Here is a 24,307-nt window from a genome sequence, read left to right as displayed (position 1 = left end):
AAACCTATTCACGGGTGTGCGGAGCGACGCGGCCTTCCATCACAATGTACGTTCTGCTGTCCCTTGCGACACATGTAACCCTTGACCCGGAAATGAGTCTGTTCTTCCATAATGATTTTATATTTAAACGCTTTCGCTGGAAACTTAATGCTGCGGTTTTCTATTCTTCCTACGTACATTAAGGCCAAAAAAAAAAAAAAAAAAAAAAAAGCTCTTCCCATCTTACAGTTTAATTTGTTGTTATACTACACATTTACTCTTCGGTCTATGTGACCCGGGTATTTAAAATTTAGCAACATGTACAAATACCGGTGGTGAAATTTTTTTTTGTTAAATATCTGAAATACATGCACAATGGCTTTTTAATAGCGACGCAGATCTTCGATAGTTTACTGTTGAATTCTATGAAGTGACATAACTATACAGTTCGCATCTTTGGTTCAAATTATCAAATCACTAGCTACCCGGAGAATGAAATTCAGAGAACAATGATAAGTAACTGAAAATAATCACTATCATGTAACTGACGCGACAAGGAAGTTGCCGGGAGGCACGAATGTTGTATGTTTCATACTGAACTGGCGTTTGGCAATGATGGGAACACATCGTGACGTAAGTAATATGGTTAGAAGTAATGTAAATACCGTACATCATGGGTGTATGTGTGTGTGTGTGTGTAATTCAATATGCATCGGTCGCCGACTGAGGTGGCACACAGAACTGAAAAAATAAGCTCGTGTTACAGCACTCTTGTGAAGCTTAGTACGAGCTGTGATGCATTGTTGAAACTCACTTCCGCAATTCTTTGTCGTGGACGCCTATGGCAGACTTATTCGCCGTACAATGGAAAGTATCGTGTCCACATTTGGGTTTGATTCAATGGAAGCAGACAGTTGGTAGCTGAGTTATCTGCAGCGCTGCTGAAAGAACGTATTGTACGTAAACGAAGGAAAGTTAAAGTAATTTTTCGGAAGACGTCTTACTTGAAGCATAAAGAATAGCACATTACATATTCTGGAGTAGCATGTTTCTTCGCTATGCAACTGTTCTCAAGCGACTGCAATCACCTGGATGCCACTTAGACCACGTCACTCTCTATAATCAGACATCCAACCGGGGACAGCAGAGCTACAGTTTTCACAACTTAATTTACTTCATCATGATGCAGACAATATGTACGAAACATTTATGTATTACGTACTCAATCGTTCCTCTTGAATCAGTGCATCTATTGGTGAAAACCGGATCGGAATTCCTACACCAGTTCTTAAGATTAGACTGCGCGTAGTGATGGATGCGAGGAGGTCACTTGAATTTGTATTACAGAGATTATCGTTACTAGTGACATCTCATCAAGTACACATATCAAAAAATGTTTTTGCATCACATCGGTTCTGAGAGTTCCGGAACTTGTACAGAAAATTGAAATTGAGATCAACATAAACATTATTTCCGCCCTTTTTATTGCTCATGAGGAACCACCATACCTTCACAGGTGGTGGTCCATATTGTACACACCGGTACCTCTAATACCCAGTAGCACGTCCTCTTGCATTGATGCATGCCTGTATTCGTCGTGGCATACTATCCACAAGTACATCAAGGCACTGTTGGTCCAGATTGTCCCACTCCTCAACGGCGAATCGGTGTAGATCCCTCAGAGTGGTCGGTGAGTTACGTCGTCCATAAACAGCCCTTTTCAATCTATCCCGGGCATGCTTGACAGGGTTCATGTCTGGAGAACATGCTGGCCCCTCTAGTCAAGCGATGTCGTTATCCTGAAGGAAGTCAGGACGTGTATGGTAGGGTTCGTGTCTGGAGAACATGCTGGCCCCTCTAGTCAAGCGATGTCGTTATCCTGAAGGAAGTCAGGACGTGTATGATACGGGCGCGAATTGTCGTCCATGAAGACGAATGCCTCGCAAATATGCTGTCGGAATGGTTGCACTATCGGTCGGAGGATGGCATTCACATATCGTACAGCCGTTACGGCGCCTTCCATGACCACCAGCGGCGTACGTCGGCACACATACTGAAACCCAAAACATCAGCGAATCTCCACCTTGCTGCACTCGCTGGACAGTGTGTATAAGGCGTTCCGCCTGCCCGGGATGCGTCCGAACACGTCTCCGACGATTGTCTGGTTGAAGGAATATGCGACACTCATCGTTCAGAGAACGTGATGCCAATACTGAGCGGTCCATTCGGCATATTATTGGGCCCAGCTGTACCGCGCTGCATGGTGTCGTGGTTGCAAAGATAGACCTCGCCATGGACGTCGGGAGTGAATTTGCGTATCTTGCAGCCTATTGCGCACAGTTTGAGTCGTAACAAGACATCCTGTGACTGCACGACAAGCATTATCCAACATGGTGACGTTGCTATGAGGGTTCCTCCGAGCCATAATCCGTAGATAGCGGTCATCCACTGCAGTAGTAGTTCTCGGGAGGCCTGAGCGAGACATGTCATCGACAGTTCCTGTCTCTCTGTATCTCCTCCATTTCCGAACAACATCGCTTTGGTTCACTCCGAGACGCTTGGACACTTTCCTTGTTGAGAGCCCTTCCTGGCACAAAGTAACAATGCGGGCGCGATTGAACCGCGGTATTGGCCGTCTAGGCATGGTTGAACTACAGACAACACGAGTCGCGTACCTCCTTCCTGGTGGAATGACTGGAATTGACCAGCTGTTGGACCCTTCCCTCTAATAGGCGCTGCTCATGCATGGTTGTTTGTCCGCAGCTCGTGGTCGTGCGGTAGCGTTCTCGCTTCCAACGCACGGGTTCCCGGGTTCGATTCCCGGCGGCGTCAGGGATTTTCTCTCCCTCGTGATGACTGGGTGTTGTGTGCTGTCCTTAGGTTAGTTAGGTTTAAGTGGTTCTAAGGTCTAGGGGACTGATGACCATAGATGTTAAGTCCCATAGTGCTCAGAGCCATTTTTGAACCATGCATGGTTGTTTACATCTTTGGGCGGGTTTAGTGACATCTCTGAAGAGGGACTGTGTCTGTGATACAATACCCACAGTCAACGTCTATCTTCAGGAGTTCTGCGAACCGGATGATGCAAAACATTTTTTGATGTGTGTATATGCTGTAGAGAGTTCATGTACCTAACGCAGTAGTTTCTTTGTGGCTACCATGACAAAGTTATTTCTTTCTGATTAATGATTGCAAGCAATAGTAACTGCATCTGACAGTGAAGAGAAAATTTATGAAGAAGAAAAATACACCGATGACGGGAAAATCAAAAGCCACTTCAGTCATTGATACCTCACTTGGCAGTGTGCAAGGGGTTCAGTTAAAGGCCAAAAATACCATGTAGAATTCAGAAACTTTTCCATAAACGAGAGAAACATTTTGGAACTGCTTGTCCAACAATATACGCTGTATCCAGAGTAGGTGACACAAAACTCACTTTTCAGGCTTTTTTGAACAACATTCTTCAATAGAACTGTGGTAGAATTAACTAATATTTGGGGTCCGAAAGTTCGTCGTGACATGTGAGAAGAATTACATCAAATTACATGTTAGTTTGTTATTGCTGGCTGCTGTGTGTAAAAGAGTGTGTTGAATCAACAAGCAGTCTATGCGATACAGAGCAGGTAGAGCCATCTTATCTGCCGTAATGTCACAGAAACGATTCTGCCGTGTCTCACGCGAGTTACGCTTTGATGACAAGTCTGATCGAAGAGCAAATGACGAGTTAGCATCCCAGGCGCTCAGTCCGGAACCGCGCGACTACTACGGTCGCAGGTTCGAATCCTGCCTCGGGCATGGATGTGTGTGATGTCCAAGCTAGTTAGGTTTAAGTAGTTCTAAGTTCTAGGGGACTGATGACCTCAGAAGTTAAGTCCCATAGTGCTCAGAGCCATTTGAACCATTTTTTATATTACCTGAAGATAATCGTCCATGGTACGAAACCGGTCGTCATACACTGAAAACACAATAAACAGCTATTACGCATTTGGGCTTCCACATGTAAAAACATGTCACTTCTCGGTAAAACCTTGGATGAAACGTAAGATGGGCATCCGATCTGAACCATGCATGATCAGTAACACACCTCCAAAACGCAGTAAGACGAGAAGCCGGACAGTAGATGACAATCCACGTGTGATAGGATAAAACCATCGTCAAAATCCATGGAAGAAACATAGAATTAAAAGACATAGAATCCTTGGAAGTCGTCAACATACTTAAATATATTGGCATGCGTCAAATAGAGTTACTGCACTAACCACACACTCAGCCGGTCGTCATTCAGTGAACACAAAGTAAACAGCTATTGCCGATTCGGACATTCACCCACTTCTAATATAGACTATTTTACCACCTCTGATCTTCAGTTGCCTAATTGTCTTTCACATTACGTACAAGTTTTTTAGCTGTGGTTGTCCTGTCTATAAGGCTACTTATAGGACACAAGATACCGTCTATCATGTGCTGCGCAATGACTTGTGGAGTAAACAGGGCGAATATACTATAATTTGCAGCGCAATTTTGCGGAAATTGAAAGTGCTATCGAAGTGTGGTTTTCACAGAATGGATTGGTACTCAGGGACTCGTATTGTTAGACAATCAACAGATAGTAGTAATACTTAGAAACTGTATATTTTGTGCAAACATACACTTTTTTAAATTGAGGAGTACCTATTGTCATTAATAGACTAAATGTAGGATAAATTAGAATGTCAGTGTTGTTTGTTGCAGGATTCTAGTGCGAGTCGTTTACGAGATATCGTATTTTGAAAAGTTACCACACCGACTCTTGTGCAATACCTGTAGTAGCACATACTAAGGAACAGCACAATTGCATACACTAGTTACATGGATTCTGACAAGTTACGAGACAACTGACCATCACAGGTTGTGTTCAAAATGACGACTGCCAGGAGCTATGCACGCTTCCAATCTGGAATGGAACCACTGCTGCACATGTGCTAGCATCTCAGCGGAGATCTCCGAGAAGGCTGCAGTGATACGTCGTTGCATGTCATCCAGTGTGGTTGGTATGTGCTTGTACGCAGCGACTTTCAGCTTTCCCCAAAGGAAAAAAGTATACCCGCGTCAAACCCGGGGAACGGCCCGGCCTTAGGTACTGGTCCTCTGGTCCAATCCAACAATTTGGAAACAATTAGTGAAGAGATGCTGTAGTGGTTCGTGCACTATAGGTTGGACGTCAGCCATGTTGGCAGCACAGGTTCCTCCTAGGAACGTCTTGTAGCATCCGTGGATGATGATATGTTAGGAAGCTGCGATTACGTGCGTTCAGTGTTCCGTCTATGAAAAACTGGACTATGAACTGATGGTTCCCTATCACATACCACACGTTTGCACTCGCTGGACGTCGACGTTCCATTTTACGAAGCCAACTGGGATTGTTAACAAACCACTACTGCTTGTTTCGGAGGTTTACCTGACCGTGATTGGTAAACGTGGCTTTATCAGTAAACAAGCTACATGATACGTCTAAAGTACCCTTTCTTAAAGTCAATGTACAAAAGTTAACACGGTTCTCATAATCGTTCCCATGCAGATCTTGATGGAGAGAGATGTGATGGGGTTGGAACCAGTGTCGTAGGACACTTGCCTGACTCTACATCTGCATCTACGTGATTACTCTGCTATTCACGATAAAGTGCCTGGCACAGACCCACAGACTCATGCCACTTCCTCGTGCGATAGCGTGGTAGCCGACGTATGGATCAACTACAACAGCGACTAGAGAACTAAATTCATCATTTTCATGTAACTGGCTGAAGAGGTTGATCGATAATTTCCCAAGTGGTTGACGTGTGTTGGGATATTTTGCCGCATATACCATACAAGTACGAACTGAATTCTCTCTACACACTCCATACAACACGGGCATGACAGCTTTTTCTGCATTGGTAAACCCCACCGTCCACTCACGACCTACTACTTGAACTGTTACACACTAACAGACTTGCAAGCTGCAGTGCACTCAAGGAACATAAAGCGCACTGTAAGTAGATAAAACAACATAGTACTGAACAACTACGCAGGTTGAAAGGCACAATCAAATGTCAAGGTGAAAACTTTTAAAAATATGATATCTGGTGCAAGAGTCGCACTAGAATCCTGCAATAAACACCACTGACATTCTAATTTACCCTGCTTTTGACTTGTTCATGTCCAAAGGCATTGTTATATTTAAAACATTGTATGTTTGCACAAAAAATACACTTTTTATGTTTTATTACTATCTGTTGACCGGCTAACAGTTGGAGCCGCTGACGACCAATCCGTTCTGCAAAAACCGCACATCAATATTGCTTTCCATTTCCGCAATACAGGGTGTTTCAAAAAGAATATACGTATTTCGAATGCATACATTTATTAAACCTTAAGGCATACGAATATGAAACTTATCACACATATTTACGAACGTCGCAAGTTCAGATTACAGATGCTCAATATGTCCTCCATTAGCGACACGAACAATATCACATCGATACTCAAATTCCTCCCATACTCGGGCAAGCAAGTTCTTCGTCACTGATGTTATGGCAGTACGGATCCGGTGCTTCAACTCTTCCAGGTTCTGTGGGAGTGGTGGTACATAAACGTTGTCTTTAACGAAACCCCACAGGAAGAAGTCAGAGGGTGTCAAAACCGGTGACCGTGGAGGCCAACTCAGACATGCTAAGTCGCCAGTTCCTTGACAACCAATCCAACGGTTCTGTAGAGTTTCAAATGGTTCAAATGGCTCTAAGCACTATGGCACTTAACATCTGAGGTCATCAGTCCCCTAGGACTTAGAACTACTTAAACCTAACTAACCTAAGGACATCACACACATCCATGCCCGAGGCAGGATTCGAACCTGCGTCCGTTGCAGCCGCGTGGTCCCGGACTGAAGCGCCTGGAACCGCTCGTTCACCGCGGCGGGCGGTAGAGTTTCATTCAGATATTGACGCACTTAGCGACTCCAGTGAGGGGGTGCCCTGTCTTGTTGAAAAATGAAATTTTGTTCGTGCAGCCTCGGAAACAACCAGTTTTGTAACATAGCGAGATACTGCTGACCGTTAACCGTGTTTCCATCAAAGAAGAATGGGCCGTAAACAGATGATCGGGATATCGCACAAAACACATTGACTTTGGGCTAATCTCGTACATGTTCAATCTGAAACTGTCGATACCATCTGCGAATGTTCCACCCATTCAGAAGCTCAATTTGGTACCTCAATCTAAAACGTTCTTGCACTGTAATCACGGAATTGCACTTCGCAAACTCGAGAACACAAAATAATTTTTGCAGCGGAGTAGCCACTTTCAACAAATGACGGTTACCGAGCAAAACAGAAGACAACTGACATCTAGCGGCTATTAATATAAACTAGACTATGTATTAGTTTCTCCAATAACCGTGCCGAGGCACAGCGATCGGTAGTTTGGACAAAATAGTACTTTGTAATACATTTATTCTTTTTGAAATACCCTGTATATGAATCACTCTGTATATGTAGTGCCATATATAAATCGAGGAAGGAAATAAAATTCGTGTATTTGTGTTTAAAGGCGTGCTTCTTACGAAAGAAGGTATTTTTATAGGGACCTTTTTATCACGGTCAAGTTCAATGATGTTTATTATGTCTGGGTCTTTTGCAACAATGGGTTGCGCCATTACTGTTTCTAAATGAGTGCCAGTCTACATCATGTTCTAGTTGCTACCATTTTCCTCAAGGAGCGAGCAAAATAGAGGAGGAAGCTGTACACTGCGCTCAAAGGCAGCCTCGTTTCGTTTCGCCACAACACGAACGCACATCCCGGCCAGCACAGACACTTTGCCCCCGTCATCAGCCCTGCTGGAAATTACCAACTTCATCAGGCGCTACAACCGCGCCGTATAATCTGGGGCCGCCAATATTGCAAGCGAGCGTCGGAGGGCGATCGGAGCGCCATTAGCGGCGGCCGCCGGTACCACGCTGCCGCCCGGCCGCCCTTAATGGCGACCCTCGGTGCTAACGACGCCAGATGCTATCTCCCGGCGCAGCTCGCTGCCCGCCTGTGTTTTCAGGCATTTTCGCACCTGTTTGCCTCCCGCCTCTGGTCTCCCGTGAGTGTTGGGGGCACTGACTCCTGAACGCCCTGCGCGCGCCCTGTGCAGCAACATGCCGAATGACGACAGCCCCACTGACGAAACACCACGTTCCAACACTACGTGTACAACCCTAAAATTACGCTCCGCGTGCGCTTTTGCCACGACCTGCCAAAGGTGACAGCTCCAACGATGAAAATAAGCTCAATGGACAAAACATTACCCATCCCGCACGGTACTTATGAGCGCTGTAGATGGTGTTTAACTGGTACGAAAGCAGTCACGTGAACCTTCACCGGTGGTGTAAAACGGTGTGTGGCGAATGGTACTTGTGTCTCTATCTGATTTCCCCTTCCCTTTTCCTTACGCGAATGGCGAGTGGGAATGATAATTCTCGGTTCAAAATTGTGTGAAATCTTATGGGACTTAACTGCTAAGGTCATCATTCCCTAAGCTTACACACTACTTAACATAAATTATCCTAAGGACCAAAACACACACTCATGCCCGAGGGAGGACTCGAATCTCCGCCAGGACTAGCCGCACAATCCATGACTGCACCGCCCTAGACCGCTCGGCTAATCCTGCGCAGCGTGTATTAGCTCAAATTTTGTCGTTGCGGTCATTTCACGAAACGTCTGGGGGGGGGGGGGGGGGGGGGGGGAGTGAGCTGTCCTTCCTACTACTTGTTTTATGTGGACAATTCACTGAAAGTCGCTTCGGATGGTTATTGCTAGATATTTTACTGTAGATACGGTTGCCAGCAGTTTGTCATGAATGGTGTAGTACAGTAGTGGATTTCTTCTCCTGTGCATACGCAGTACTTTACATTTATTTACGTTCTGGGTCAGTTAACAGTCGCTACACCATTCATCAGTTCTCCACAGGTCCTTTTGCAATCGCTGTAGCATTCGGGCGTTGATACCTTCTTGTAGGCAACCGTATCATCTGCCAATAGCCATATCGAGATTCCAACGTTTTGCTTGCACCTCTTGTTGTTTTGCGTGGCACTGTCACAGCACAGGCCTAAATTGATGTTTTAAGCACTTTCTTGCTTCCCATTGTTGAAGAGCAATTCAGGGATGGCGACTGCATCTTTCAACACGATCGAGCACCTGTTCATAATATACGGCCTGTGGCGGAGTGGCTACACAATAACATCCCTGTAATGGACTGACCTGCACAGAGTCATGACCTGAATCCTATAGGACATCTTTGGAATGTTTTGGAACGCCGACTTCGTGCTAGGCCTCACCGACCGACATCGATACCTTTCTTCAGTGCAGCACTCCGTGAAGAATGGGCTGCCATTCCCCAAGAAACCTTCCAGTGCCTGAATAAACGTATGCCTGAGAGAGTGGAAGCTGTCATCAAGGCTAATGGTGGGCCAACATCATATTGAATTCCAACATTACCGATGGAGGGTGCCACGAACTTGTAAGTCATTTTCAGCCAGGTGTCTGCATACTTTTGATCACATAGTGTATACCTAAGAATCAAGGCAACATCTACATCTACATCCATACTCCGCAAGCCACCTGACGGTGTGTGGCGGAGGGTACTTTTTAGTACCTCTATCGGTTCTCCCTTCTATTCCCGTCTCGTTCGTGGAAAGAAAGATTGTCGGTATGCCTCTGTGTGGGCTCTAATCTCTCTGATTTTATCCTCATGGTCTCTTCGCGAGATATACGTAGGAACGAGCAATATACTGCTTGACTCCTCGGTGAAGGTATGTTATCGAAACCTCAACAAAAGCCCGTACCGAGTTACTGAGCGTCTCTCTTGTAGAGTTTTCCACTGGCGTTTATCTATCATCTCCGTAACGCTTTCGCGATTACTAAATGATCCTGTAATGAAGCGCGCTGCTCTCCGTTGGATCTTCTGTATCTCTTCTATCAACCCTATCTGGTACGAGTCCCACAGTGCTGAGCAGTATTCAAGCAGTGGGCGAACAAGTGTACTGTAACCTACTTCCTTTGTTATCGGATTGCATTTCCTTAGGATTCTTCCAATGAATGTCAGTCTGGCATCTGCTTTACCGACGATCAACTTTATATGATCATTCCAATTTAAATCACTCCTAATGCCTACTCCTAGATAATTTACGGAATTAACTGCTTCCAGTTGCTGACCAGCTATATTGTAGCTAAATGATAAAGGATCTTTCTTTGTATGTATTCGCAGCACATTACACTCGTCTACATTGAGATTCATTTGCCATTCCCTGCACCATGCGTCAATTCGTGGCAGATCCTCCAGCATTTCAGTACAATTTTCCGTTGTTTCAACCTCTCGATATACTACAGCATCATCCGCAAAAAGCCTCAGTGAACTTCTGGTGTTATCCACAAGATCATTTATGTATATTGTGAATAGCAACGGTCCTACGACACTCCCCTGCGGCACACCTCAAATCACTCTTACTTCGGAAGACTTCTCTCCATTGAGAATGACATGCTGCGTTCTGATCTAGGAGCCGGCCGGAGTGGCCGCTGCGCTTCTAGGCGCTACAGTCTGGAGCCGAGCGACCGTTACGGTCGCAGGTTCGAATCCAGCCTCGGGCATGGACGTATGTGATGTCCTTAGGTTAGTTAGGTTTAATTAGTTCCACGTTCTAGGCGACTGATCACCTCAGAAGTTAAGTACTTTGTTTATTAAACGACTGTGGGGAACTGTATCAAACGCCTTGCGGAAGTCAAGAAACACGGCATCTACCTGGGAACACGTGTCTGTGACCCTCTGAGTCTCGTGGACGAATAGCGCGACCCGGGTTTCACACGATCGTCTTTTTCGAAACCCATGCTGATTCCTACAGAGTAGATTTCTGGTCTCCAGAAAAGTCATTATACTCGAACATAATACGTGTTCCAAAATTCTACAACTGGTCGACGTTAGAGATATAGGTCTATAGTTCTGCACATCTGTTCGACGTCCCTTCTTGAAAACGGGGATGACCTGTGTATCCTCGGGATACCTTACAAATAATTTGCTACTCTCAATTCATCAGCTGTACTGCTTCCAGCACACTGAGTGCGAACGCCAGTGGAGTGTCGGAGCGATTATGATGGAACGATCGGCAAATGCCGACGTCGCGCCGCAGCGGGGAGAAATATCGGCAGGCCGGCTGGCTGGGCGGCAATAAGGCGTCCTGCTCAGTATTCCGCGGCCGCGCCTCGATATTCTCTGCGACCTCGTCTCGCGGCGCCGCAGGTCTGCACGTATGTAGCGTAGCTCCGGAAGGACGGCCAGAGCCTGAATAATGGACGGCGCGCCCCACTCGCCGGGGCAGCGAATCCGGCGGCTGGCGCTGCGCCCCTAGACAGGTTACTTCCGCTGTCAGAGCGTACTGAAGGAAACGGACAAACTGCTCACTATATCACTACACTACTGAGCATGAAGTTGGCAACACCAAGAGTGACAGTAAAGAATAGAATTTTACTTATTGGGCGTATGTAATAGGTAGAATGCATCAGTATATGGGGGTGTACCACAAGCGAAATTTAGTCCACCGAGCTATGACCATTGGCAGCAACAGCGCTTCCAAGAGTCCATTTTGCTTCATGTGTGTGCTACACTTCGTTAATTGTAAAGGCTGGCGAGTAGTGGAGTGCCCCTCTCTCAACAACCCGTTGCCACATGTTTTCCATGGGTGGAAGGTCTGGCCAGGGTAACAGTCGAACGTCCTCACTTACGAGGTAGTCAGGCGGCATAGGTAACATGGGGTGTTGCGTTGTCTTATTGAAAGATAACGTCATCGAGGCCTATACATTAGGGCACAACTACCAGCCTTAACATATCACATCACACATGTAGCTCAAAACTATTGTCTGTGCAAACTGGAGGTGATGGTGTTCGTACCCAACTACATCCCTGTTCAGGTGTTAGGCCCGTTCGACGATGACGAATACAATATGGCAACGTTTGTTCTCATCGGAGCCCCGGAAGTGGTTACGTCCATCGTGCTGTAGTACTCAAAACTGGAACCCGCGAGGGAAGCCGACATGGTGCCATTCCCATGTCAAGTGTCGGCTTTGGAAGCAGTGGTGTCGGAGCACCACGTCAATGGACGCCGCAACAGCGATGTCCATGCTGACACTCCGCGCTGCATCAGACACGGGTCGTCCTTAAGTTCGCATGGTTATTCGTCTTGTTGCAAACAAACCTATTTGCTGACAAGGGAACCTCCCCATCGCACCCCCCTCAGGTTTAGTTATAAGTTGGCACAGTGGACAGGCCTTGAAAAACTGAACACAGATCAATCGAGAAAACAGGAAGAAATTGTGTGGAACTATGGAAAAAATAAGTAAAATATACAAACTGAGTAGTCCATGTGCAAGATAAGCAACATCAAGGATAGTGTCAGTTCAGGAGCGCCGTGGTCCCGTGGTTAGCGTGAACAACTGCGGAACGAGAGGTCCTTGGTTCATTCAAGTCCTCCCTCGGGTGAGAATTTTACTTTATTTACTTTCGCAAAGTTATGATCTGTCAGTTCGTTCATTGACGTCTCTGTTCACTGTAATAAGTTTAGTGTCTGTGTTTTGCGACCGCACCGCAAAACCGTGCGATTAGTAGACGAAAGTACGTTCCTCTCCAATGGGAACCGAAAACATTTGATCGCAAGGTCATAGGTCAACCGATCCCTCCACAGGAAAACACGTCTGATATATTCTATACGACACTGGTGACGGCATGTGCGTCACATAACAGGAATATGTTGTCGACCCACCTAACTTGTACACTTGGCGAATGGGTAAAAAGATTCTTCTACCTTGCCCGATTTAGGTTTTCTTGTGGATGTGATAATAACTCCCAAAAAAGTGATAAAAACATAAGAGTTTGTCACATAAACTGCAACAAATGAATGCAACAGTTTCACAGTCACACAGTTTTCCCTGTGCTCTGTCAAAACATATGTTTTTAACGTTTTCCAATTTTTTCCGTGTGTAGACCGTCAAATCTTGCATATGTCCAAGCAAATCTGAACATGTCCTGGAATTTTCGAGAGCGAAGTTGATTGTGTGAGTGCCTGAACTTGGGTAATTGACACACGTCAACTGCTAGAAAATAAAAAAGTTAAAATTTTTACACTAGGGAAGACTTGAATCTAGGTCCTCTCAAACCGCAGTTGCTTACGCTAACCACGAGACCACGGCACTCCTCAGATCATACGGTCCTTAATGTGGCTTATGTTACACATCGACTACTCAATTTGTATATTTTGCTTATTTTTTTCATAGTTCGACAAAATTTCTTCCTGTTTTCTCGATTGATCTGTGTTCAGTTTTTCAAGGCCTATCCACTGTGCCAACTTATAACTAAATCTGAGGGGGGGGGGTGCGATGGGGAGGTTCCCTTGTGAGTAACATTACGTGACATGGCTGTAATACCTGCACAATCAAGCGAACAATGTACCCTCTTGGGCTGTAGTCGCATGGGACCATAGGGGTCCCGCATGACGTTGAGTATACGACCCCTGAATGCATCGATTCCATATTTCCATGACAGTCGTGATATCCCACCTGACAGGGGTTGTAATATCTTTTCCTTTTCCTTGTGGCTTTTAAAGATCAGAAACGGAGCGAGTACGAGATTAGTTCGGGTAGCATACTTCACAAATCAAGGCGCCGCTGTTACATCAGTGCTAACGAGCTTCCTTTGTACCCGCTGTATGACGAGTGTGAGAACTGTGTTGCAGCAGTCGCTTCATACTCGTCGACTCGTTCACTCTGAATGAAGCGCGCAGGAGTGCAGGGCTAGTCGTGACGTATTGCTGCTAAGGAAGCCGGGTACACAATCCTGCTGCTGTAAGGTAGCGCTAACAAAACGAAATGACGGATTATCGGTATCAGATGGCCTTTAGCGACGCTGTTTTTTCTGTAACCGTAGGGGGTGTAAGACGGAAATTGATGCAAAGTACACAACTACAAATGTGTTCCGCTAGAGAAGGAGTGATATCTGGAATACGTTTCAAACTATAGTCCACGCTTCAGATTAAAAAACATACTAATTTCGTCAAACGCAAACAAAATGGTTTTAGTCTTGTTAATTTCATTTCGACCATGGGAAAACAAACATGCTACCGGTACTTCAAACGAAAGCTGCGCGCAGAGCAACGCCAGTGTTATATTCCTGTGACAAGTACGCTGTTTCTGTATTCATTTGGTGATGGCAACTTGTGTTTATGGGCTAACAGAGGGTTGTGCAGCTTATCATTCATTTCTGTAATTTATTTTAATAATTAATCACCATTTGAAGAATGCAGCTCACGTCATATTTTCTGGTATTGTCGTTACAGACTCGGTACGACCTCGAAAGTGTGTAACCGTCAAAGTAATCGTTCGACATTCTTTGAATAGATATTAAATACTGAAAAAGATTACAGCTGTCATCGGAAAAGTATTACCTATATAAATGTGCGTATAAACACAACAATTTTCACTGCTAATCAGTCAGTCGTTACATTGGTATATAACTTGCTTATGTCATTTAGGCAGGTCGGACATTGTGTGACATTTTAACTAACACTTCAGAATGTTTACAAGGCCGACATCATGATTGTGTGACGTAAATGAATAGTAACTTACAGTTTAATGCCGGAAATTCCTTCCAAAACGGTTGCGTAGCTACATCTACATCTACATAGATACTTCGCACGCATCTACTTGACCAGAATGAGATTTTCACTCTGCAGCGGAGTGTGTGCTGATATGAAACTTCCTAGCAGATTAAAACTGTATGCCGGACCGAGACTCGAACTCGGGACCTTTGCCTTTCGCGGGCAAGTGCTCTACCAACTTCTTTTTTTCTTTTTTTTTTGTTCGTTATTGTTCGTTTCAATTGTTCGTGGCGGACGTCACCTGACTCCCGTTGAAGTTGTTTATTGATCCATTCACTCAGTTTTTTTATTACAGAGGGCAGCTAACCCTCTGACCGAACACGCTGAGCAACCGTGCGGGCCCAACTGAGCTGCCCAAGCACGACTCACGCCCCGTCCTCACAGCTTTACTTCTGCCGATAACTCGTCTCCTACCTTGCAAACTTTACAGAAGCTCTCCTGCGCACCTTGCAGAAACTAGCACTCCTGAAAGAAAGGATATTGCAGAGACATGGCTTAGCCACAGCCTAAGGGATGTTTCCAGAACTAGATTTTCACTCTGCACTCGACCGCTTGTCATTTCACTCGCAAAGAGCGAGGGAAAAATGACCGTCTGTACGCCTCCGTATGGACCCTAATTTCTCGTATCATATCTTTGTGGTCCTTACGCGTCACGTACATTGGCGGCGGTAGAATTGTTCGGCAGTCAGCTTCAAATACCGGTTCTTCAAATTTTCTCCGTAGTGTTTCTCGAAAAGAAAGTCGCCTTCCATTCAGGGATTCCCATTTGAGTTCCAGAAGCCTTTCCGTAGCACTTATTTGTTTTTCGAACCAACCGGTAATGAATCTAGCAGCCCTCCTCTGAAATGCTTCGATGTCTTCCTTCAATCCGACCTGGTACGGATCCCATACACTCGAGCAGTACTCAAGAATGACTTACCCCAGCGTCCTCTATGCGGTCTGCTTTACAAGTGACTCACTCGTTTTTATCCTATACAATGGCGTGACAGCACTACAACATCCTGTATCAAAACATCTGCCCGCTACTCATCAGCAAATGTCTTTTAATGCATAGCCTGTCCCAACACAACATCCATAGCTTCATCCTCAATGAAACATTCCTCCAACCCTCTGACCCCATCCAAACCCTTCCCTGTATCCTCCCATATACAGACAATCCCTTTCCACTGGCTAGAAGTGGAGTTGCACGTGGCTACTACAATAACACCCCTGTTTGCCCACCTTCGTACCATACTCCCACCAAACACCTAATGCTTACAGTCTTCTTAAAACACTAACCGTTATCTGTGCCACCATCTACATCCAACTTAAATCACCCAATTCCCTGTCACTTGCTCACCCACGCTGACTGTTCTTTTCCACGAATATTATTGCCACTGACCTAAACATCTATAGCAGCTCAGGGCGTTTCACTATGTTTTGATGGTTTCAAATATGAATAACATACGCTGAAAGCAAGATACAGCGACGGTATCCATTCATCGCGATTCGGCGTGATCTTCATTACCACACAAATGCGCTTGTGTAGAATGGCCGCCTTGTCCGCCTTACCCATAGAGTAATTTGAAGGAGGGAGTGTACTCCGACTGGCCGAGAACCTTGCCGCAGTTAGATGGTCGAATGTACGATGAAACTTCGACAATTCTTTCAGCAGTTACGAAAGATGTTTTCAAAAATTGGGTGAAACGCGTCAGTGTTGTGTAGCCGCGAATGGTCGCCATTTGTCCAATGTAGTATTTCATAAGCAAACTTGAAACTCGATTAAATGTTCGACTATACTTCGGGATTAGTTTGTGTGTTATTAAAATTTGAAATGATCTAAACACTGTGAAACTACCTGGTAATGTAAAGCTGTTACCAACTTTAAACTTGCTATTTTTTAAATTTGTCGTAAGTTCCTATGGGACCAAACCGCTGAGGCCATCGGTCCTTAGGCTTACACACTACTTAATCTAACGTAAACTAACTTACACACCTATGCCCAAGGAAGGACTCCTCCGACAGGGGAAGCCGCCCATACCGTGGCAAGGCACCTAAGACCGTGCAGCTACCCCGCACAGCCAAAGGTTGATTTCAGTACCACAGTTATTTAATGGCCGTTTACCTATTGGAAGTAGTAGGCCGTTGTGTATTTTCAAACTGCAGTTTTTTAATAGAGGCTCCGAACAACTTTTCGCATAAAATACACTGCCAGAGACGAAAGAAATGATAAGTGGTAAAAATCCTAAAACTTAGTAGGAATCGAATCCGAGACCTTAGGACCCATAATTCGGCACATTACCACTGTGCCACTGTGTTACACTTTCTAGAAAAAACGTAGGGTATTACGGAATACTAAATAGCTCCGTTTAAGGAAATAACATAGTTGCTTCTGTACCTCAGTAGACAAAATTGTTAAGAACACTTTTCATATTGCAAAACATTGATACTTTCCTGTACTATTCTTATCATATATTCCTGTACTATTCTTATCATATATCGGAAACATCAAAGATGGTCAGTACTCTGCGAACATCTCTATACGCTGCACCTAAACTGCTAGCTATGCCCTCGTTCGATTTCCCCAGTGTTTTATAAAGTATGTTGTTCAATTGTCTCCAGAGGTTGCCAAAAAAAAGTTCAAATGGCTCTGAACACTATGGGACTTCTGGGGTCATCAGCCCCCTAGAACTTAGAACTACTTAAACCTAACTCACCTAAGGACACCACACACATCCATGCCAGAGGCAGGCTTTGAACTGTAGCGGTCGCGCGGTTCCAGACTGAAGCGCCTAGAACCACTTGGCCACACCGGACGACAGAGGTTTTAGGAATCAAAGTGTCTCTGAACGTGGCTTGGGAAATGGTTTCTGACTTCAGTTATATTTTAAATCACGCTTGAAATTACCTCGAAACTTTCGGTTTCACTTTGAAACACTGTCCAGTGACGCAGCGAGTTCGATATAAAAGCAACTCACGACCAGTGAAGAATCGAGAAACGCCACGTCAAGCCGACCGGCTGTATCAGCGCAACTGCCGCATGGCTGCAGCGGAACAGATTCCGAGAGCGGTGCGCGGCGGTTTCCGAGCGACGGTGCCCAGCCGGCGGGAGCCAATACTGCGGTACAGAAGCGGCGCTTTTATTATTCAAGCCGCGGCGCGGGGAGTATCTCTGCCGCGTCACCGACACCCCCAGGCGGAACGGATCTGCTCTCCTCCCGCGCCCCCCCGCCTCAGCCTTTGCCGCCGGCCCAGGCGGAATACGGTGTCGAGCGAATTCGCCGCAAGAGCGGGCGGGCGAGCGAGTCGAGGTCGCCGATCCGTTCGGCAGGCGTCGAAGGCAAGCCGTGCGGCAGGCGGCGGCGAATTTCGCCGACCCGCCGCTGCCGCCATCGCCTCGCTCGCTGCATATTGCGTGCCAGACGCGGCAAAATTGTTAGCAGAAACCGGAAAACGAGTCGGCTGAGCGGCGGGCGACAGGAGGCCGAACGCGGCGAGATCTGCTCGGCGCCGCGTATCGGATATCGGGAAACGATAATCCCTCGCAGGGGCTCTTACCTTTATCTTCTCCCCCTCTCGCAATTTTCGTCCCGGCACGCGTTTCGCGCGCCACTATTTTGTATCGCGCCCACTGCACTGGAATCGCGTTCTGAGCCGGCACCACTGTTGGTACTATAACGTTCGTGTAGTCCATCCGGCAGTCGCCGAGAACTGCCGGTAGTTCCGGAGAACCTCAGTGCGTCCATTTCAGTACAGCTGGATCCCAAATCAGCCGATAGTGCCGTTGATAGCTTTTCCCGTCACTGTGTCATTCTCACAGCGAGCGTTACAGCAGTCAGCTGTGTGTAGAATGAACAATTGTAGCACACGACAAAATATGGAGATAAGTTACAAATTAATTACATTATTACAGCAAAACACTGTTATTATTTCAGTTTACAAAGTTTTAGATGGTTCAGGTGGCTCTGAGCACTATGGGACTTAACTTCTGATGTCATCAGTCCCCTAGAACTTAGAACTACTTAAACCTAACTAACCTAAGGAAATCACACACATCCATGCCCAAGGAGTTGAACCGGCGACCGTAGCGTTGCGCGGTTCCAGACTGTAGCGCCTAGAACCGCTCGGCCACTCTGGCCGGCCTACAAAGTTTCAGTCGAGTTTTAGTTTAATTAAACAGACGCTAGTGCCGACCCGACTTTCAACTTAATCCTGCTGACATGTATGGATAACAATACACCATATCTTCAATAATGCCTCTCCCTCGCAGTCAGCAGTGTATATCTGTAGTGTGGGATGGTAAATATGATTTTTTACTTTTACAAACGCTTTAACAAAGAACTTGGTTATCAGCGATGGATGATCCATGGTGCACTAAAAATAAATAACAACGGATTATGAATTACCTTAGAGTTATTCAAAATCATTGATCTTCGTTCAGTAAGTGTAAGACTCGATTCTTGAGTCAGTAGTCTAACCAATAACAAGTACATATTAATGTGCATACTCCTCGTTAGCACATCCAGACAAGACCACGAACATGGGAACAGTGATAACATCGAATCGTATAAAACAATCACTGAGAGACAGATTCGCACTACCGATTTTATATCACCTTTGACGAGGGTTATAGTTATTATTATAGCACAGATAAATTAGTGAAGCAAAAATTACCCAAAACATACGTCGAAATAATGATGGATACTGCATAGTATGTACCATTCCTACCATTTCATGCACTCTACGTAAGGCGGCGATTAGATGAGATTGGCAAAAATCTCATTAAACTTGTCTGTTGCAACAAGCAGCCTTCCGAAGTAAATAGAAGGGTATTTTAGTGTATTGCACAGAGTATCACTTTTTGTTATCATTCAGCGAGTGGTATATATGTTTTGTTCTTTACACTGACATCTGTCAGCAACATTTTATTCTTCTTCGAAAATTAATTATAACCTATACCTAATTCGTGTTTTAAGCAAACAGTGGGGCAGTGTGTGCTATTAATGGGTGCAGGAGCACAGTCTGTAAGCATTTCTCATTATGGTACTTAACACAAAAATTTCTGTGCTCCTCACAAACAATAAGTCAAAGCAACCAACCCTATGAATGATATTAAATGTAATTAAAGGCCTGTTTTCACTTAGTTGAAACGTACGGAAAATTTTCCTAGTTTGACGCACTTCAAGTTCGGCGGAAAGAAATAAGATAAAAGGCTGTAGCATTTTATTTTTGAAGTTATGAAGCGAACTATGACCGTAAGCTGTTAATTTCCTTCACTGAAAGAATTTCACTGAGGTATTTCATTTCACACAGGATGTCCCTGGAGTAATGATCTGTATTCCGGGATATGATAGAAACTATTGTTCGAAGCAAAGAAGTCTAGTAAAAATGGTCTTTAAAATGCATACTTTAAGAGCTATGAGCACTACTTCATTTTCGGTATAGTGAAACAAATCTCTTCAACCGCAAGATCTTTGCTTTCCATATTTTGAGACGTGATAATTTGGACCAAAACATGGGACATGCGCTCTAAAACGCAAACCTTAAGACTTACGAGAACTTATCCATCTCCTCTACAGCGAAGCACAGCTCTTCTACTCATCAAGTGCTCATAGCTCTTAAGGCACGCATTTTCGAGCCCACGTATACTAGACTTTTTTCTTTCGAATGACCGTCCTGTCAGATCCCTGAATTTTGATAATTCCTCCCGGGAAGCCCTGTATATCGCATCAAAAGTGGCTAAAATCTTGCGCAATAAAGTTCTTTTGACGTCGAGTCAATGGTATCGATGCTAGAATATGATCAAAATGGAGAACAGCGTCGTCGGAGAGCAAATACATTCATATGCCGATGTATACCTCTCTACCAGCTGGATGCGTAATGACTACGTGGTATGAACAATTCCTCTATGATGGCAGCCACTTCAAGCACTGTTTGCTACCATACCCTTATTCATTTGATGATGATGTTTTCGTCTGCCGAAGAACAAGATTTTTTTCAGCAGTTATCAAACCATATATTTTTTTTTCATGATAGCATTGTCGAGTTCGATTATGCAACATTCAGTGTGGAACTTTATTCTGCTACTAGTATGAAACAGCGTGGCATGGTGTTAATTCTGAGAAAATAAAATTCACGAGTTATACTTGGTCAACTGCGTTATAAATATGATTTATTTAGGTAAACTGTAATTTGTGTCTGATGTAGTAAGATCATTAAGCTTATTTTTTGTGCGTTTCGTTTTTTACCCCTGAGGGTAGAGCAGGTCCCAGAATGTATTTTCGCTTTATAGTTGAGTGTTAACTTATGTGAAATTTCCCGGCAGACTGAAACTGAATGTCCGACCAGAACTGGAACCTGTGACCTTTGTCATCCGTGGGCGAGCTTTCTAATGTCTGAGCTACCCATGCACGACTCATGAGCCGCCCCCACAGATTTACTCCCGTAGGAGTCACGTACTGGCTGAAGTAAAGTAGAGAGGACGAGTCGTGAGTTGTGCTTGGATAGTTCAGTCGGTAGAGCACTTGCCTGCAGAAAGCGAAGATCACAGTTTATAGTCCCGGTCCGGCACGCAGCTTTCAGCTGGCAGAAAGTTACGGTCGAACAGATTGTTTGGAATCAGACCAATAGTAAAACTCGCTTCTTTTCAATCTGATACGGTCGCGCGGGATTAGCTGAGCGGTCTGAGGCGCTGCAGTCAAGGACTGTGGGTGTGCGGCTGGTCGCGGCGGTGGTTCGAGTCCTCCTACGGGGATGGGTGTGTGTGTTTGTCCTTAGGATAATTTAGGTTAAGTTGTGTGTAAGCTTAGGTATTGATGACCATAGCAGTTAAGTCCCATAAGATTTCACACACATCTGAACATTTCAATCTGATACCAGGCTACTTGCTAGTCGGGCAGAGGCATACCAATGAGGATCACTGGTAGGGGATTACCTGTTGAGACATTTGCCTTTTAGCGATGAGGAACCTCAGGAAACCTTCTTTGGAACCAGCTGACTGGAACTACATTTAACTAATTTCTGCGACTGTACTTTCCATGTTCCAAGGCAAAACAGAAAAAAAAGCGTCCATGTAAAGGGACTTTGAAGTTATGGCCTGCATGGCGCAAATAGTGTGCAGGGAGGACAGAAACAAAACGGAAAATGCCGCTGAGCTAGCCCTAGACGCAATTTCTTGTACTAATTTTTAGCAAAGTAATTTGACTTCAGCGTCATTATCCAAATAATGAAGAAGGTCGTATCTGTTCTGTTCCAGGACACCTATCGGAGTTTTCCTGCGGGAAGCTGTACTACAGGACATTCATGCTCGACTCGAAGAGGGATTCTCTATACGTTGGCGCAATGTGAGTACACATCCTAACTGTGTGAATGGCACAGGTTACGCATGATGCATTTATCTTTTCGTTCATTACCTCCTTTTATAATTACAAGACTAGCTGAAATGCTGTTTGCCAGCCTGTTCGTAACATGTTCCTGAATGTGTCTGCCACTGTATGTTTACAGTGGGCTGATATTCTATAAGCCATCGTTTTCGTGCTTACTTTAAGGAATGGGTGAATTCATAAATGACAAATTCACTAAGCTCACAGACGGTTATCCCAGCCATTTACCACCACTGACAAAACGGAAGGATGATTAAAGTTTAACTTACTATCCACGAGGATACCGTTGTATACAGAGCACAATTTCAGGTGGCGTATCAATGGGAAAGAGACTCGACTATGTCAATTTCAAAGGTACCAATCCGACAATTACTTTAACCGACGTAGATAACCACGGAAAATTAAACTCTGAATGGCCAGTAGAGGATTCGAGACTTTCTCCTCCACAATGGGAATCCAATTTTATGAAGTTATAGTATAGTTTTTAAAATTATGACTTTTTTAAATATTCGTAGACGATGGTATATGCATCGTGGGATGGAATAAGTATTGACGTTTATAGACCATATTTATTAAAACACATTGCCTTGTACCACACTATACAAGCATGCTGCCCTCGTGGCAGCCAGCAACTGTTGGAAAGTACGAGGGGCGTTTGAAAAGTCCGTGGAAAATCCGAGAGATGGCACCACCGGCACGTATCGATGTCATGTTTAGTTAGTAGCATCTTTGGGAAAAACGCACACCAAGTTTCAGCCATATTGGTCTATTTCTTTGCGTTTGGCATTCGTGTGAACCAAGAAAAAATGGACGAAAAAGAATTTCGTGTGGTGATTAAACATTACTTTATGAAAGGCAAAACGCCTCAGGAGACTAAAGAGAAGCTTGATAATCATTACGGTGATTCTGCACCATCGATTAGAACAGCTTATAAGCGGTTTCAAAATTTTCGGAGTGGCCATATGGGCACAAGTGAAGCTGAACCTTCTGGACGCCTTGTGGAGGTTACGACTCCCGAAATCATTGATAAAATCCATGATATGGTGGTAGATGACAGAAGAATTAAGGTGCGTGAGATAGCTAGTGCTGTGGGCGTCTCGAATGAACGGGCACATAATATTTTGCATAAACATTTGGACATGAGAAAGTTATCCGCAAGATGGGTTCCGCGATTGCTCACGCTTGACCAAAAACGGAATCGTGTGATGTGTTGCAAGGATGGTTTGCAGCTCTTCAGGAAGAATCTGCAGGACTTTAAGCGTCGTTTCGTCACTGTGGATGAAACATGGATACATTACTATACTCGTGAGACCAAACAGCAATCTAAAAAATGGGTTACCAAAGGAGACTCTGCACCAAAATAGGCGAAGACCATTCCTTCGGCCGGAAAGGTTATGGCGACTGTCTTTTGGGATTCGAAAGGGATAATCCTCATCGACTATCTGGGAAAGGGTAAAACTATTATAGGTGCATATTATTCATCATTATTGGACATTTTGAAAACCGAGCTGCAAGAAAAACGCAGGCGATTGGACCGCAAAAAGTCCTTTTCCATCAGGACAATGCACCAGCACACACCTCAGCAGCTGTGGTCGCAAAATTAATGGAAATTCTCCAGGCTTAGTTCCCTCTGACTTCTATTTGTTCCCCAATTTGAAGAAATGGCTGGCGGGACAAAGATTTTATTCAAAAGAGGAGATGACTGCAGCAACTAATAGCTATTTTGCGGACTTGGACAATTCCTATTATTCGGAAGGGAGCAACAAATTAGAACTGCGTTGGACGGAGTGTATAAGTGTAAAAGGAGACGAGGTCGAAAAGACCCCAAACACGTAAGTAGTTTTTATTTTTGCACTGACTTTTCAAACGCCCTCGTATAGGACCGTTACCGAGTAGGATTAACAGAAGAGAAAGAGAAGCTCCAACGAAAAGTTTTACGTTTCGTCATGGGGATCGTACAGTAAGCACGAGAAAATTGCGGAGAGGCTCAAGAAATTCCAACGGCAGTCGCTACAAGAGAAGCGTCGTGTATTTCAGAGAAGACTAATGTTGAGACTCCGAGAGGGTGCGGAAAAAGGCGAGCAGCATATTTCTTCAGTTCACACATGCCCCACGAAATGACGACGACGAAAATAATCTGAGAGATTAGAGCTCATACGGAAGTTCATCGACAGTCATTGTTCCCATGAGCCATTGGCGAATGTTACACGGATACGAGAATATAATGGTGGAACCAGAGGTATCAAGTAGCAAGAAAACGGAATTCGT

At 44.8% G+C, this 24,307-nt stretch overlaps 1 protein-coding gene across 2 annotated transcripts in view; it reads left to right on the top strand.

The window, feature by feature from the left end:
* Positions 1 to 24,307, top strand: part of LOC124804668 (semaphorin-2A-like) — a 1,059,692-nt gene that overhangs the window by 769,428 nt on the left and 265,957 nt on the right. For both annotated transcript variants that reach the window (XM_047264910.1, XM_047264909.1), the window contains one exon: positions 21,913 to 22,000. In XM_047264910.1, the coding sequence (XP_047120866.1) occupies positions 21,913 to 22,000 (88 nt within the window). The remainder of the gene's footprint in view (positions 1 to 21,912; positions 22,001 to 24,307) is intronic.

Source organism: Schistocerca piceifrons, chromosome 7 (genome assembly GCF_021461385.2).
Source record: "Schistocerca piceifrons isolate TAMUIC-IGC-003096 chromosome 7, iqSchPice1.1, whole genome shotgun sequence".
In the NCBI taxonomy this organism is placed as follows: Eukaryota; Metazoa; Arthropoda; class Insecta; order Orthoptera; family Acrididae; genus Schistocerca; species Schistocerca piceifrons.
Note: the sequence above shows the minus strand (reverse complement) of the source record. Positions and strands in the feature narration are given on the sequence as shown.